Here is an 18,378-nt window from a genome sequence, read left to right on the forward strand (position 1 = left end):
TGGATTGGTTGTGAAACAAAGATTATGGATGGTGCAAATTTGGAAACTATTTGAATACACAGAGTTTAATGGGTCAGGAATCATTTATCTCTAGCCTGGCCACTAGAAGTCATTGAGGTCAGGGGACTTTGAGTTTTTGTGAATTTTATTAATTATCTATATTTTTAGCCTCCTAACTTCATTAAGAAAGTAATTCATGTGGACTCAGGCAAAAAAAATCCTGGGCTACAACTGTAAGGTGATCTCTTTACTTGAAGAGACATCATAAGTAAGAGACAGAGTGCTGGGCGTGGGGTCAGGAAGACTTGGGTCTCAGCTTCTTCATCCACACAACCTTGTGTTACACAACCAATCCAGAAAGATACCACTCAAAATGGAATTAAGATCACTTTGTCTTTATCTAGGGGGATGAAAAACTATTTTAAGTACTTTCAAAATAGCAAGTATGGACATTTAAAAGAATAAGAAAGTGCCTAAGAATAAATAGTGTCAGGAGCAGCTAGCTGGCACGGTGGATAGAGCACTGTCCTTGAAGTCAGGAGGACTTGAGTTCAAATCTAGTCTCACACACTTATTAGCTATATGGCCCTGGGTAAGTCACTTAACCTTGATGGCCTCCAAAAAAAGAAAAAGAAGAAGAAACAGTGTCAATCATTTGCTAATAGGCAGGAGAGCAGAAGGAAAAAAATAATGAAGAAATTTCAAAAAGTCTCAGCCTCATCTCAGGGTAGGCACAATCAACTAGCATCCTTTCCTGCCAGATTCTTCCCTAAGTGAAGCATCAAGTAAGGAAAGGTTCTGGTTGCTTAATGTCCACAGTCAGTAAGTACCAGTATGTATGGAGCATCCTCCAAGGATGCTATTCTGGCCCTCTGCTACTTCTACCCATCCCACTTCTGTACTTCTCCCTTCAAACATTTTTAAAGTCTTCCACCACAGTGGAAACTCTGCTCTCCAAATTCAAGTTCTCCCAGGAAGTAAATCAGGGTGCTTAGTAAGGGTTCAAACAGTGGAGTCTTAGCCTGGGCTTCATGAATTTGTTTTTTAAAAAATATTTTAATAACTGTATGCCTTTGTATTTCATTTTATTTATTTAAAAACTTTATTTTGAGAAGGGCTTCATGGGTTTAATAGGACTTCCAAAGGGATCCATGTCACAGAAATAGTTGACTCTCTGCTTTAAACTATTTTTCCACCCATAGGTGAATTTGTCTGAACCCACCCATGTGGCCCATTACACAACTTTTCTGGAGTTGGATTGAGAGTGCTAGAATCTTGCAGCTTGAAGGGACCTTCAGAGGTCTGGAGATGCTATGTACATGTATACTATTATCTTATGAAGATATTGCATACAATGCCTCTATTTAAATATGCAAGAAAATATAAAAACTGAAGCTCACAGAGGTTTAGTTGAATGCCTTGCTTAGCGTCACATAGCAAGTAAGTGTCTGTGAGATGAGATTTGAAGCCGTCTAATCAAACCTTTTAGATGGTGCAGTGGATAGACCCCTGGGCTTGGAATCAGGAAGACTTGTTTTCCTGAGTTCAAATCTTACTAGCTGTTTGACTCTTGGCGAGTAACCTAACCCTGTTTGCCTCAGTTTCCTCATCTGTAAAATGATTTGGAGAAGGAAATGGCAAACCATTCCAGTATCTGTGCCAAGAAAACCCCAAATGGGGTCATGGGGAGTCGGGCAAGACTGAAAAATGACTGAACATCATCATAAGCCTCCCTACCTAAATAAGGCCTTTCTGGATTCCTGCAGCTGCTAGTGCTTTACCTGACACTAGTCACCTTGTCTTTATCTTGTATGTGTTATGTGCATATTTGTTTTGTATAACTTATGTGTATATGCGTTGTCTCATCTTGTAGAAGTAAGCTTCTTGAGGGCAGGGGTTGTTTCACTTCTCTTTGTAGCCTCAGCGCCTAGCATGTAGTAGGCACTTAATAGGTACTTCCTTGTTTGGCTGATAAATGAATGAGGCTAATGAAGTCTGTATAGAACTTTTTCTGTATAGGACTGTAACTGAGTTAATAGTCAATGAGGATGCATGCGATAATATTACCATTATTTTGGAACTAAGCAGACATCTTTTTAAATGCTCTATGTAGGATGGAAAGGAAAGAGTAGCTGTGAACCTTCCTTCAAACCTGGAGGCAAGTTCTTTACTTGGCTGTCTTCATGTGCAGGTACCTAGAATAACTCCTTTCCTCCTTCCTCTTTACTATGCAAATCCTACTCCTCCTTCTAGGCCCAGCTTGAGTGTAGGAGTCCCCTGGGAGTCTTGCTTACCACTCCAACCTGTCTTGTGTGATTTCACTGTTTCCCTGTCTTCTCAATGAAATTCATTCATTCTTAGATAAATATTTATTGAGACCCTATTATGGGCATAAGTCCTGTCATGGACTCGTGGATTTAGAGTGGAAGGGGAACTGCTGCAGTCCTGCCCCCCCTCATTTTATAGATGAAGAAACTGATGGTCAAGGAGCTTCAGTGACTTGCCCTGTATCATCCATGTAGTTAGCATCAAAGGTGGGACTTGAAAGCTCATTATCTGACCCCAGAGTCAGGTTTCTATCCACTGCTAGCCCCTGTGGGGGGGAGATGAAAGGTTATATATGGCCTCTGCCCTTTGAGAATGAATGGATGAAGAAATGAAAAAGCATTTTTTTTTTAAATTAAAAATTTTTTTTTTGGTTAGGCAGTAGGGTTAAGTGACTTGCCCAGGGCCACACAGCTAGTAAGTGTTGTGTGTCTGAGGCCGGATTTGACTTCAGGTCCTCCTGAATCCAGGGCCGGTGCTCTATCCACTGTGCCACCTAGCTGCCCCCAAGATGATACTTTCCCTCAAGGAGTTTACATTCTCATTAGAGAATAGAATTGGGGAAATATCATTGGCGGATTGGTAGAGAAGAAATGGAAAGCAGGTTAAAGTGACCAAAATCCCCATACCTCATAGTCCCTCTACTTAGAGTCAGAAAATACTACAAGATGGAGACAATGGGAATTGGAGTAGTATTTTAAAAGAGAAAGAAGTAGAGCCTAGGACTGTTTTAGGGGTCTAGGTCAGAGATCTGGTGCTAGAAGAGATCTAGTCTAACATCTTCATTTTACTCTCATGGAATGGAAATGGAAGGCTGAATAAAGCCTTGAAGGATGGGAAAAAATCAGAAAGGTGGGGGAAGAGGGAATAGAACATGAGCAGATGTTGGGAGGCAGAAATAAGCATGCCATATTTGGGAATGGACCAACCTTGTTAGAGTGTAAGGCTTATGTTGGAGAGTACTGGGAGTAAGTAACAGAAGATAATAAGGAAGGCTGGAAAAACAGGCTGGAGCCAGACTGTGAAGGGCCAAATGCCAAAGTGAGGAATTTGTATTATTTTCCTAAAAGCAATAGGGACCCTAAAGATTCTTGAGCAGGGGACTGATATGGTCCAGCCTAAGCTTTATGAAGATTATATAGTCAGTTAGATAGAGGACGGATTAAAGAAGGAGGAAACTGGAAGCAAAGAGACCATTTGAGAAGCTGTTGCAATAATCTGTGGTCTGAACTGAGACAGTGGCTGTGTGAGTTAGAATTGATGACTTGGCAACTTCCTGGATATGGCGATGAAGATGATCAAGGATGATCCCAAGCTCCACGCTGGCACTTACAAGAAGTTAAGACAAGCCGAAGGTCAGAGTGAAGCTGGTAATACAGCAGCAAGGACAAAGCCAGGGGCACAGGGGAAGCCAGACTGAGACAGGACTCAATAAATCAGTAACTGGGGAGGCCCATGGCAAGGCAAGACATTCAGAGTCCAGGTCAACAGTCCAATCCTAGGATATCTGTAGGAACATATAAGGAAGAGGAAGAGAATAGATGATAACAGAGCCATCTCTAACTGCTTTTAGGTCTCACTCATGTCCACTAAGATCCAACTCTGAATTAAACTAGCCTGGAGGCTTGTATGTGATGGCACCTGAAAATGACTTGCTGGGTGATGGGTATGAGGGTGGAGAGCAAAGGCAGGCCTCTGACAGAGGATGCTCACTAAGGACTTGATGAATTGAAAGAAAGCTGGTCATAATCAATCTCTTTCTCCTTCCCTTGCAAGTCAGTGGGATGTACAAGTAGAAGTGGGGAAATAGGTTGGCCCAGAAGTTGACCCTCTGAGCACAAAGCATGATTGCAGCTCCAGAGTGGAAACTGAAAGGATCTTAGAAGTTTGGGCACTGCCCATAACACCACTGCAAAAGCCCTTGTCATTAGGAAATACCCATGCTCTTCTGCATAACCAAAAAGCCAATGCTAGTTGGTTGACTTAGCTTGAGGCCCTGTTCTGGTGGGAAGGAGCTCATTTCAGAGAACTCAGAACCTAAGAGGGGAAGTGGTTCAAAATTAAAATAAAATCATCGTACTCTGGTCAGTGCTCTGCCCACAAGACAGCTGTTGTGTCCAAAATCCCTGTACCTCATAGTCTCTCTACTTAGTCAGAAAATACAAGATGGAGACAATAGGAACGGGAATAGAATTTTAAAAGGGAAAGAAGTAAGACCTAGGACTATCGCAGGGGTCTAGGTCAGAGATCTGGAGCTGGAAGAGATCTAGTCCAACATCCTCATTTCGCAGATGAGAGGTTCAGAGAGGTAAACAGCTTTGGCCAAGGTGACATAGGTACTAAATGTTAGAAGATGAGATTTGAACTGTCAGCCAGGTGAAGCCCACTCTTCAAAATGCAAAAGAGTCCAAGCTGGGCTGCAAGCAGAAAAGTTTTGTTAGGAGGAAAATCAGACACTAGCGCTGAGGCCCCCAGTACAAAGTACAAAGGTGCCCATGGCCCAGGTGAGGTAGGGGAGATTTATGCTTGGAAACCACGAAGGGGAAGTTCAGGGAGGGGTTGTGAAAAGGAAGGGATAATCTTTCCCAGGAACAGGTGAACATAGAAGCAGGATGCTTTGCAGGGACAGTGGACTGCAAGGCTGGTTTTTCCCAGTTTGAGGGGAGTGGCACAGTTCAGCAAGGTCGGCCGTGCAACACCAGCAAAAAAGTCTAGGAGTGAGCGAGACTTTGGCTCACTGCAGGCCCTTGATTGGCTCCTTTCTGCAAATAGGCTTAACTCATAGAAAACAGACATATTATCTCAGGGGTATATCCACAGAACCTAGGTCTTCCTCCTCCAAAGCCAGTGTTCTTTCTTTTCTTTTTTTTTCCCCTTATGGCACCATGGGATTTTATTTTATTTTATTTTATAATTTATTTATTTATTTTTAGTTTTCAGCATTCACTTTCATAAGATCTTGAGTTTTAAATTTTTTCCCTCTCTCTCTTCTCCCCCCCCCTCCCCAAGAGGGCATGCAATCTGATATAAGTTTTACTTATACATTCATATTAAACATATTTTCACATTAGTCATGATGTCAAGGAGAATTAGAACTAAAGAATTAGAATCATGAGAAAGAAGAAACAAAACAAAACAATAAAAGAAAAAGAGAAAAAATAGCGTGCTTCCATCTGCATTCAGACTCCATAGTTCTTTCTCTGGATGTGGATAGCATTTTCCATCACGAGTCTTTTGGAGCTGTCTTAGCTGAGAAGAGCTAAGTCTATCAAAGTTAGTCATCACACAGTGTGGCTGTTACTGAATACCATGTTCTCCTGGTTCTGCTCATTTCACTCAGCGTCAGTTCATGTAAGTCTTTCCAGGTTTTTCTGAAGTCCTCCTGCCCACCATTTCCCACAGGCCAGTGTTCTTTCTAACTGTACCACATCTAAGGGAAATGTGGAGACCCTAGTCTAAAAGTGGAGACTGCTCATTTCCAGAGATAAGGGTATAAAGACAATAAATGGGATAAAGCCTTGGGATAAAGATGAAGTTGCATTGTTTGAGGAGTATGAAGCTTTCTTGGGTGTCCAGAGACAACTCCATCATTCAACTCCTGATCTACTGGCCTGAGTTTTGCCTAAATGCATAATTGTTTTTTGAGAGACATCGTTTAGGGCTACTTTACTTTGGAATGACCTCCAGAAGCCTGGGTTTATTGTGGATACCTTTTTTAGGCCCATTCTGGAATATGCCTAAACAAACATGGCCTCTTGGAGTGTCCTCTAAAACAGGGTTGATCTGGCCCTCTTAGGCCAGACTTCAGCAAAACCAAATCCAGTCTGTAAGCTAAGAATGTTTTTTGTTTTTTTTTGTTTGTTTTTTGTTTGGTGAGGCAGTTGGGGTTAAATGACTTGCCCAGGGTCACACAGCCAGTGATATCATGTGTCTGAGGTCGGACTTGAACTCAGGTCCTCCTGACTCCAGGGCTGGTGCTCTAGCCACTGTGCCATCTAGCTGCCCCTAAGAATGGTTTTTACATTTTAAAATAAAGTTTTGTTGTATTTGAAAATGTTGGGGAAAAAAAAAAATCCTTCTTACGGACCATGTAAAAACAGCCAGGCCGGATTTGGCCTTCAGGCTATAATTTGCTGACCTTTTCTCTAGACCACAGCCAATGAGAATGAACTAGGTCCTTCCTCTGTTTGGACCTCCATGCTTGGAGCTGATTACGAGATGGGGTACCACTAAACTTTGTAGTCCTATCCCTGTGTTTTTTGTTGTTCTTCAGTTGTTTCAGTTGTGTCCAACTTTTCACGACCCCATTTGGAGTCTTTTGGCAAAGATACTGGAATGGTTTGCCATTTTCTTCTCTAGCTTATTTTACAGAGGAGGAAACTGAGGCAAACAGGGTTCAGTGATCTGCCTAGGCTCATACAGTTCCTAAGTGTCTGAGGTCAGATTCGAACTCAGGATGAGTCTTCCTGACTCCAGGCCCAGCACTGTCTACTCCACCACCTAGCCCCTATCCTTGTGTTTGCTGAATAGTAAAATATAATGAAAAGTTCTTGGGAAATGGAGACTGAATACCCATACCATTCTAGTTGTTGTAAGCAGATTAAATTCAATGCAATAAACTAAGTGCTATGCTAGGCAGAGTGCTAAATACAAAAGTGAAGCAGATGTGTTCTAGCCACAAAGGGCAATGAGACACACAAGGAATTGTAATACAAGACAATCTGGGATAAGCATCTTTAAAGAAATGTACAGAAGATGCCATAGGAGCACAAAAGGAAAACAAAGCTAACTGTTGGCTAGGACAGACCACAGGTGGCTTCGTAGCCTTGAATGATGAATAGGATTTTGATGAAAAGAAAATGGAAGAGAAGGTGGTGGAGGAGGTCATCCTAGGCAAAGGAAACAGCATAAGCATAGACAAAGAGGAAAGAACATTTTCCTGAAGGTAATTCACCCTGATACGAGTGAATGGGAATGAAGAAAGATATGCTTCCCTAATATCAGTAGGGAATGTGGAATAGAAAAACAAACAAACAAACACTAAGCTTTGGAGTCATAGGAGACTGGGGTTCAAATCCACCTTACACATTTAACTGGTTTTGTGACCGTGAGCAACACTCATTCAGTAATTAAGGCTAGGTAAGAAACAAGGCAAAGCATGGCCTCTTTTACTTAGTCGGGGGGGAAAAAAGCAATCTGGAAGGGAAGACCCCCAGGGTTTCTGGTGGAAACAGAAACAACTGCTATTTATATTCATTCTGAGCCATCAGAGCCCAAATATGAGGCCAAAGTCTCCCACTGCATCCCCGTCTGTTACCAGTCATCCTGATCTATATCTTGCCACTAGACCCAGGTGGCTCTGGAGGAGAGAGTGAGGCTGGTGACTTTGTACAGCCCTGCCTCACTTAAATCTAATTCACTTGCAAGTCATGACATCACCTCCCTGATGTCATGGTCCTTTTTGAGAATGAAGGTAAATCAAGAACAACAATGACAACCGAGAGCAGGCCTCTGAAGCTAGGTTTCTTTTTCTACATAATGTATATAAAAATTCCTGTGGCATTTACCTCTTATACTCGTTGTGAGAATCAAGTGACCTGATGTATGTAAAGCGTTGAACAACTTAAAAATTCTGAGTAAATCTTACCTATTACTATTAATAAGGAAACTAAGGTCCAAAGAGATGAAATAATTTGTCCAAGGTCACACAGGTGATAAGTAATGAGTCAGGATTTGAACCTAGGTATTTTGACTCCAAATCTAGTGCCCTTTCTGGCCCACTTCCCATGGGTTTTGAATAGAGGATATTGAGTTTATTTTTGGACACACTATAGATTTTGTAAATATCCTTCCGTAGCACCCCTTCTAATATTCGCCCAACCTGTACCTTCAGTGGTGGGCTTGGGTCTCTGAAGGGTGTCTGTAACTCTTGGGTAGAAAGGTATAGCCAGGGTTGGTGAACCTGTGGTCTCAAGGCTGCAGGTTCCCCACCCCTGGTAGATATTCCCAAAATTCTCTTCCAGGCTGTACTTCTGTGTTTCCGTGACTCATGCTGTAATTGTTTACCTCAAGTTCTCTAATCTGTAAAGTAGAAAGGATCATTTTTCTACACCTCTCTGCTGTCTAGGGGGAGCTTCAAGGGCAGGAGATGGCTCTTGGGTGCGTGGAGCACTGGCTTTGTTCCCTCTGGGGGGGGAGCTGCTCTATAGTGAGTCTCAAGCAGGCCCCTCCCTTTGCTGTCTCCTAACAGGACTGAGATGCGCTGGCCCTAGCTGTCCTCTGGCAGCATGTCTGGGGTGTCCGAGCCCCTGAGCCGGGTGAGGGTGGGCACCCTGCGCCGGCCCGACATCCCCCCAGAGCCTGTGGTGGTAGTACCTGTGGATGTGGAGAAGGAGGACGTGCGGATCCTCAAGGTCTGCTTCTACAGCAACAGCTTCAACCCTGGGAAGAACTTCAAGTTGGTCAAGTGCACTGTGCAGACGGAGATCCAGGTAAGAGATGGGCATGGGTGAGGTGGGCTAAGCTAGCCCTTTGGCTTAGAGTCAGAGGCCCTGGGTTCAAATCCCACCTTTGCCTCTTAATGATTGTGTGACCTTTGACCAAATTCAACCACCCTGGGTCTCAGTTTCCTCTGAGGTGGACTATGATGACCTTTAAGATTACTTTCAGCTCTCTAACCCATGATCCTTTCTTTCCTTTGAGCTGACCCCAGCTCAACTGTCCTGGCTCCGGGATTTCCATACCTGAGAAGAGGTAGCATGGAATTTCCCTAGGGCACATCTCCAGGCTTGGCCTCTGTGTTTACTAGGCTGATTTCCTCTCTCAGCCTAAGAATTTAATTCTAGGGTAGTTCAGTTACTATAACATACTGGACAGATGGTCCTCCGGCTTCTGCCTAAAGACCTCCAAGGAGAATGAACCCTTCCCCTTGAGGGAGCTCTCTTTGTTAGGAAGTTTTTCCTAACATAAGTCCATTTTCTTCTTTGTAACTTCCACTTTTTGGTTCTGGTTCTGCCCTTCTGGGACTAATCAGAACAAGGTTGATTGTTCTTTCACATACTTGAAGACTGCTATTATGTGCCCCCTGAATCTTCTGTTCTCTAGGAGGACGTGGACTCAAGGCCCTTTACCACCTTAGTTATTGTGTCTATGCAGATGACTCACAGATACACACACACACACACACACACACACACACACACACACAGATATACATGTATATGCTGTGTGAGTATAATTTTCTTTTATTCATTCATTCATTTGTTAATTCATTTATTTTTATTGATTGATTGATTGATTGATTGATGTGCTTGTTGTCCACCCCATTAGAATGTAAGCTCCTTGCAAGAAAGGATTGTCTCATTCTTTGTTCCTGTATCCCCAGGGCCTAGCACAGTGCCTGGCACATAGTAGGCATTTAATAAATGCTTACTTACTCGATTTATTTGGCAGTCTCTATCTTATCAATATCTTTCTTAAACTGAGGTGCCCAGAACTAAACCCCATATTCAGTGTGATCTGAAAAGAGCAGAGTTCAGTGTGTCTATCACTTCCCTATTCCTGGAAGTTATACCCCTCTTAATGTAGCCCACACTTAGAACCTTTATGACCTTAGACAAATCACTTAACACTTGGACTATTACAACAAGATTCTGGTTGGTCTCCACCGTAAGTCTCTCCCCGTTCCAGTCCATCTCCACTCCGCTGTCAAAATGATCTTCCTAAAGCATAGGTCTGACCATATCACCATCCCATTCCTTACTCAGTAAACTCCAATGGCTCCCTGTTACCTCCAGAATCAAATATAAAATCCTCTCTTTAAAAGATTTTTAAAACCTTTAATAACCTGGATCCTTCCTATCTTTCCAGACTTCCTACACCTCACACCCTCCATGTACTCTGCTGTCCAGCTATACAGGCCTCCTTGTCATTCCTCAATATGGCACTCCATGACTTTTCACTGACTATCACCAATGCCTGGGATGCTCTTCCTCCTGTTTTCCACCTCTTGGCTCCCCTGGCTTTCTTCAAGGCTTGGCTCAATGTTTACCTGCTTCAGAAGGCCTTTCCTGATCCCTCCTACCTATTGTGCCTTCTTCTGAGATTACCACCCATCCTCACTTCATATATTTCGTATGGACATGGTTTTTACATGTTTTCTCTCTCCAATAGTAGGTGAGCTCTTTGATGGAAGGTAGGAGCAGGAACTATGGATTTTTAATTTTTTTTTTTTTTACTTTTCTTGGTATCTCCAGAGCTTATCACAGTACCTGGTGCATAGTAAGATGCACTTGATGACTTGTTCATTGAAACTCTCTAATCCTCAGCATCCCCATCTGTAAAACCAAGAGGGTAGATGAGCTAAGCTGTAAGGTCTCATGTGGCTTTATATTTATGATCCTGTGAATGCCCCCCTGTAGGCTGAGCCCAGTCTTTATTTTCCAGGATCTTGCAGTCTATCTCTGCTTCTAGTCTCTTCCCACATTTTGAATCCCTGCCAATATAATATAATATAATTAATATAATATAATTAATATAATATAATTAATATAATATAATTAATATAATATAATATAATATAATACAATACAATACAATACAATACAATACAATACAATACAATACAATACAATACAATATATAATATAATATAATATAAATATATATAATATAATATAATATAATATAATATAATATAATATAATAAATGGTTCCCCCATCAAACAATCTCTACGGATGATGGCCAAAGCAGCATCATTTGGGCTAATGGAATTCGATTTTCTACTGGCAATACAAACTTCCTAACAATGAGAGCTCCCTCAAGGGGCGGTGGGTTCACTCTCCTTGGAGGTCTTCAGGAATAGGCCAGAGGACCATTTGTCCTACCTAGAATCAAATTCTTATACAGAGAAAGGCAAGGATTCATACCTGAGAAGACAGAGTATGGAACTGGTAGAAATTCCTTATGATAAATCTCTAGGCTTGGCCTCCATGTTTATTAGGCTGATTACTTTCTGGGGCAGCCCGTTACACCTTTAAATGACTTTAATTAATAGGAAATCTTTTCTTTCATCAAACCTGAATTTTCCTCTTTGTAATTTCTGTCTGTCAGGAGTAGTAGGTGGTATAGTGGATAGAGTACCAGGCCTGGAGTCAGGAAGACTCATTTTCCTGAGTTCAAATCTATACTCAGACCCTTATTAGCTGTGTGACCCTGGGCAAGTCACTTCACCCTGTTTGCCTCAGTGTCTCATCTGTAAAATGAGCTGAAGAAGGAAATGGCAAACCACTCCAGTATCTTTGCCAAGAAACTGAGCAGCTAGGTAGCACAATGGATGGAGTGCTGGGCTTGGAATCAGGAAGACTTATCTTCATGAGTTTGATTTTGACTTCAGACACTTAGCTCTGTGACTTTAGGCAAGTCATTCAATGTTGTTTGCCTCAGTTCCTTATCTGTACAATGACCTGGGGAAGGAAATGGCAAAGGACTCCAGTACCTTTGCCAAAAAACCCCGAATAGGGTCATGAAGAGTTGGACACCATTGAGTAACAAGTATAAACTTCTATAAATTTTGGGGGCTCTATGGAACAAGTATAATCCCTCTTCTGCATGAATAACATGAACTGCTCCTTAGAGAATGCTTAGGAGTGAATTACAGATGGCAAAGAATTAAACTGAACATGCCTTTAGAGCCAGTAAAACTGATACATTATCAGAGTACATCAAAGATAGAGACACATAAACATTTATGGCAGTATTAGTGGCAGAAGAAAGGGAAACAGTAGTACCATCAGCTGGGAAGGGCTTATAGCTAAACAAACTGTGGTACATGAATGTAATTGAATACTAATGAACTGTAAGAAATGACAAACGCAAAGAATTAAGAGAATCTTTGGAAGATGTATGAACTGATATAGTGCAAAGCCAGCAGAGTCTGGAGAATAATCCACACAATGATCAAATGATCACAATAATGTAAAAAAAATATTGAAAAACATCAATATTTTGATTATTGCAGTAAAAAAGTGTAGAAAGAGGACTCTTAGCTTATAGTCATGGGAAGGTTCATGATGATAATTTCTTTAAAAGAAATTAAATATGCATGTTTCAAATACTCAGCAGTTCTGATGAGATGTCCCACACTGTTTCAGCTACTGTTTCCTTTTTTGCGTCTTGGCTCCTGTTTTGTTAATAGTTGTGGCCATTTTCTGTTCTTCTAGATCTTTCAGGTCTTTGATCCTAAAACTGGAAAAAAATAGCTTAAAATACATTATTGTATTGGAAATGAATCACACTAGCCCGAATTCTGTTGCTTCGGCCATTATCCATAGAGACTGTTTGATGGAGGAACTGTTTACTAACATAGTAATCAATCTTGACTAATAAGGACAGACAGGGAAGGATGGCTCCTCCTTTTCAGTGCAAAGGTGGTGGACTATGGCTGTAGAATGAGGCATAAATTGTCAGACATGGCTAATATGTTGGTTTGCTTTGCTTTATTTTTTTTTGTTGTTGTATTCTGTTGGAATGAGTGAAAGAAGATGTCACTGGGAATTAACTGTATAACAAAGAAAAAAGTACCAGTAAAACATTTTTTGACCTCTCTAATGTTGCTGAGGGAAAAGAAAGTATTTTAGGCAGAGGAATGGGATAGCTAAATTTGCAGAGGCAAGAATGTGCACAGCATTGGTGGTGGGGTGGGGATATCGAGTCAGTCAGTCTTTCTGGAGCAGACTGTCTGTATGGGGAATAGTAAGATATGAGGCTGGAAAGGTAGATAGGACCAGATTGCAAAGATCTTGAATGCAAGGCTGTAGAGTCTGACTTTATTCTATAAGTACTTGGAGAACTGAAGATTTTTGGCAGGAAAAAATGTGATGAAATCGTTATTTTTGGGATATTAATCAGGCTGTGGCATTCAGGATGGATTGCAGATGGGAGGATGGGAGTCTACTTAGGAGGTTTAGGAGGTTATTGCAAAAGTTCTGGTATGAGGTTCTAGAACCTGAACTAAAGTGGTTGTAGCAGAGAAAGAAAAGGAAGGAGGATGTGGGGAAAGAGAGCAGGATTCAGCATCAAGGGACCTGAATTCAGTCTTGACTCTGTCACTCATCAGTCAATCAACAGATGCTTTACTAAGCACCTATATTTAGATATGGTGAGTGCTTTTTAACCTTATTAAAGCACCTACTATATCTCAGGCACTGTACTAGGAGCTGGGGATACAAAGTCAAAAGTGAAACAGTCCCGGCCTTGAACGAGCTTACATACTCTCTGGGGAGACAACATGTATAACATAAGTACATGCATACATAATATATGCAAAAGAAATACAAGGTAATTTTTTGACGAGGCACCATCAGCCAGAGTGGGGAAAGGCAGAAATAATAATGCTTCTCCTGTAGAAATTAGCATTTAAGCTGAAATTTAAATAAAATTTAAATGAAACAGGGATTCCTAAATACGAAAGTGCTAATTGGGTGCGTTACAGGCATGGGAAGAGGAAATGGAATAGTATGTTCAAGGAATAATCAGGAGGCTAATTTGGCCTGAGCAACTATGGGCAAGACACTTAACCCCTAGTTGTAAAAAGGAGTCTGAACTAGATGACTTCTTTTTTTTCTTCTTTTTGGCAATTGAGGTTAAGTGGCTTGTCCAGGGTCACACAGCTAGTAAGTGTCAAGTGTTTGGTCTGAGGCCGGATTTGAACTCAGATCCTCCTGACTTCAGGACCGGTGCTCTATCCACTGCATCATAGTTGCCCCTAGATGACTTCTAAGGTCCCTTCCAGGGCTAAATCTCTGGTTCTATGACTTTGCATGAAGGAAGTTTTGAAATAAGAATCAACAGGTGTGTTTTTTAATTGGACACAAGAAAGCAAGAGAATGGGAGGACTCAGGGATGATTGATTTTCTAGGCTTGGATGAATGAGAAAGTGATGATATTTTAGGGAATGGGGAGATGGTGTGGGGAAGAAGATAAGTTCGATTTTTGATGATGGAGTTGGAAATGTGGGCCTAGAGTTCAGCTGATATGTACAGTGGATAAGCCTTCCAAATGTGAGAGTATAGGAAAAACAAAAAGATGAAGACTGAACCTTGGGGTACATCCTGATTTTAGGCACAGGAGGAAGTTAGAACACACAAAGAGTCAGAGAAGCAGCCAGAAAGGTAAAAGAACAAGGAGATAGTAGTGTCACAGAACCAAAGGAGAAGAGTTTCAAGTTGAGAAGTGGTCCAATACTCCAATTCCGGCAGATATATGATCTCATTGTTGTGAGTATTGCCACTAATCATATAAATTGCAACCCATGTATGCTTCCCCATTCTGTGCAGTCCTCATCCATTTCCCCCCATACATTCATCATGGGGATGTCTTCCCAGTGTTCTTAGGGGCCTTCCTTATGTTCTTCTGATCCTGTGTAGATACTGATGGAGCACATGGGCTGTCCATTTCTTCCTTGTTCTTATTGCATAGCAAACCTATCTTTGTTTTTGGTTGTTTTTGGGTTTTGGTCACACATTTCTCTGATGACATCCATTACCTTGCTTCTCTTTAAGAATTCCTTATTTGTTAGTCAGTAAGTAGGATTTGTTAAGTATTGGGGTTACAAAGACAGGCACAAGATAGTCTGTGCTCTTGAGGAGCTCATGGCCTAACGAGGGAGACAATATACAAACAACTATGTATGAACAAGATGTACACAGGATGCGCAGGAGACAATGAACAGAGGGAAAGCGTGAGCATTGCAGTGGATCAGCAAAGGCTTCTTGTAGAAGGCGAGCTGAAGATTCTTGGTAGGAAAAAATGTGATGAAATCATTATTTTGGGAATATTAATCAGGCTGTGGCATTCAGGATGGATTGCAGGTGGAAGGATGGGAGTCCACTTAGGAGGTTATTGCAAAAGTTCTGGTAGGAGTTTCTAGAACTTTGAACTAAAGTGGTAGTAACAGAGAAAGAAAGGAAGGAAGACGGGGCTTGAAAGAAGCCAGGGAAGCCAGGAGGTAGAAGAGCATTCCGGGTATGAAAGACAGCCAGTAAAAATGCATGGAATTAGGAGATAGAGTGTCAGCAAGGAGACTGGTGTCATTGAATCACAACGTATGTAGGAGGAGTAAGGCATAGAAAGACTAGAAAGGGGGCAGCTAGGTGGCACAGTAGATAGAGCACTGGCCCTGAAGTCAGGAGGACCTGAGTTCAAATCTGACCTCAGACCAAACACTTGGCACATACTAGCTGTGTGACCCTGGGCAAGTCATTTATCCCCAATTGCCTAAAAAAAAAACTAGAAAGGTAGTATGAAGGACTTTGAATGCCAAATGGAAAATTTTATATTTAATCCTGGAGATGATAGGGAGCCATTGGACTTTACTGAGTGAGGAGTAGGATGGTGATATGGTCAGACCTACACTTTAGGAAGATTATTTGAGAGCTGAGTGGAAGATGGACTGGAGTTGGGTGAGACTTGAGGCTGGGAGGCCAACCAGCAGGCTACTGCAATAGTCCTAGAGTGAGATGTTGAGAATCTAGCCCAGGGCAGTTGGCAGTGTCAAATGAGAGAAGGGGGGGGCAGGGCTCGTAAGAGATGTTATGAAGGTAAAATCAATAGGCTTTGGTAACTGATTGGATGTGGGGAGAGAGATCAAGGAGTTGAAAATGGTGCCTAGGTCATGAGGCTGAGTAGCTTGGAGGATGGTGTTATGTATTACACCATGCTCCCCTGGGACGCCCGTCTCTCAGTTGTATTTTGGGTGATCGTCAGCTTTAGCTCTTTGGAGGCAGTGTATTATTCCATGTTCTGCTGTCCTATCACATCATTGGAAATGTATTGGTGCTCCAGTTAAATGCTGCTGAGACATATGGTCTGAGGGAGCTGTGCTGAGGGAGGTAGTCATTGGAAGCTTTTTGGCATCTTAGAAAGAGCATGTATAGGACATCAGTGAGGATAGAAGAAAGGTTTCAGATGGTTAAGAAAAAAGTAGATAGTGCAGTAATGGAATTGGGGAGCAGACAGCTGGTTGTAGAAGTTAGTCCTACTAAAGGGGACAGCAAGGTCAGGCGAGGTCTGCTCTTCTCTTAGAATGGTGAAGGGGTGTGTGTGTGTGTGTGTGTGTGTGTGTGTGTGTGTGTGTAAGTGAACAAAGAGGAAGGAGCCAGTGGAGGGGAGAAGAATGAAGATGTTTTGACAAGATTTCCTTTAACAAGCTAGTGTGCTATAAAGGGCACCATTGGCATCGTTGTCTTGGACCATTAGTAGCAGACATTTTCCAGGGTTTTGAAGAGGGGGCTCTGGTCAGGAGATGTGGCATTCCCTAAAAGGTAATCTGTGCCTCTTGTACCACAAGTGACACCATCACCAACAAGGGTTAGAATTATCCATATGAATTCAAGATAAGAACATAGCCCTATTGTGCAAGGAACAGGATGTGTCTTTGAAGATTCTTTCCTACTAATTCACATCCACTGAAAGGTGGATTGTGTTTGGAGTAAGTGTAGAGAACGATTGTCTTGGTTCCCTAACTAGACTCTAAGTTGCCCTTTAGGAGGGCATGGACCACGTCTTACATTTGGAAGGGAGCACGGCAGAGTCAGTGGAAAGAGTGCTGATTTAGAGTCAGGGAAGCCCGAGGTTGAATCAAGAATCGACACTTACTAGCTGTGTGACCATGAACAAATTACTTAACCTCTCTGTACTTCAAGCTCCTCTTCAGTAAAATGAAGGGGTTGGGCTTGTTGGTCTCTCAAGGATCACCCAGATTGAAATCTGTGGTCCTTACCCAGCATCTTTCTAGGCTTGTCTTTTTTTCTCTACTTATTTATTTATTTTTCCTTAATAGTATTTGTTTTCCAATTACGTGTACAGATAGTTTTCAACATTCATTTTTATAAAATTTTGAGTTTCAAAATTTTCTCCCTCCCCCCCATGTCTCCAGCACAGCAAGCAGTCTGATACAATCATGTTGAACATATTTTCACATTAGTTATGTTGTAAAAGAAGAATCAGAACAAAAGGGAAAACCATGAGAAAGAAAAAATGAAAAACCAAAAAAGACAAAATAGTATGCTGCAATCTGCATTTAGACTCCATAGTTCTTTCTCTAGATATGGTTAGCATTTTCCATTACAAGTCTTTTGGAATTGTCTTGGATCATTGTATTGCTGCGAAGAACTAAGCCTATCATAGTTAGTCATCACACAATGTTACTGTTGCTGTGTACAATGTTCTGGTTCTGCCTACTTCACTCAGCATCAATTCATTTAAGTCTTTCCAGGTTTTTTGAAATCTGCCTGCTCATTATTTCTTATAGCACAATAGTATTCCATTACATTCATATACCACAGCTTATTCAGCCATTTCCCAATTGACGAGCATCCTCTCAATTTCCAATTCTTTGCCACCACATAAAGAGCTGCTATAAATGTTTTTATGCACATGGGTCCTCCCTTTTTTTTTATGATCTCTTTGGGATACAAATCTAAGCTTGCTTTAAAAAAAGAGACCACGTAATAATTCCATATTACTTTCAAAACTGCCCTTCTGAATTTCTTTCTGTTTCCTTCTGTGAATTTAAAAAATGTTTCAATGTCACTCTCTGTCTCTTTTCTTTTTTATTACCATGACTAACTCCCCCTTAGTCATTTTGTTGTTGTTGTTCAGTTGTTTCAGTCATGTCTGACTCTTTGTGACCCCATCAGGGGTTTTCTTGGCAAAGGTGCTGGAATAATTTGCCATTACCTTCTTCAGCTCATTTTACAGATGAGGAAACTGAGGCAAACAAAGGTTAAGTGACTTGCTCGGGGTCACACAGCTAGCAAGTGTCTGAAGCTGGATGTGAAGTCAGGTTTTCTTGACTCCCGATCCAGCACTGTTCTACGTAGCTACCCTTAACCCTAATCCTCCCCCCTCCCCATTGAAAACCAAGAGGGGGGAAAAAAACCTCTCTAACAAGTAAGTCAAGTAAAACAAATCCACATATAGCCATTTACAAAAATGTTTGTCTTTTCCTGAACCTTGCATCCATTACTCCTCTGTCAGAAGGTAGGAAACAT

The 18,378-nt window shown here is 41.6% G+C and overlaps 1 protein-coding gene across 1 annotated transcript in view; it reads left to right on the forward strand.

Moving 5' to 3' along the window:
- Nucleotides 1–18,378, forward strand: part of PTK2B (protein tyrosine kinase 2 beta) — a 166,719-nt gene that overhangs the window by 90,345 nt on the left and 57,996 nt on the right. The window contains 1 exon segment of the mRNA XM_020983973.2: nucleotides 8,576–8,816. Within this exon segment, the coding sequence (XP_020839632.1) occupies nucleotides 8,613–8,816 (204 nt within the window). The 5' untranslated portion in view covers nucleotides 8,576–8,612.

Source organism: Phascolarctos cinereus, unplaced genomic scaffold, assembly GCF_003287225.1.
Source record: "Phascolarctos cinereus isolate Bilbo 61053 unplaced genomic scaffold, phaCin_HiC Scaffold_2;HRSCAF=192, whole genome shotgun sequence".
Taxonomy (NCBI): domain Eukaryota; kingdom Metazoa; phylum Chordata; class Mammalia; order Diprotodontia; family Phascolarctidae; genus Phascolarctos; species Phascolarctos cinereus.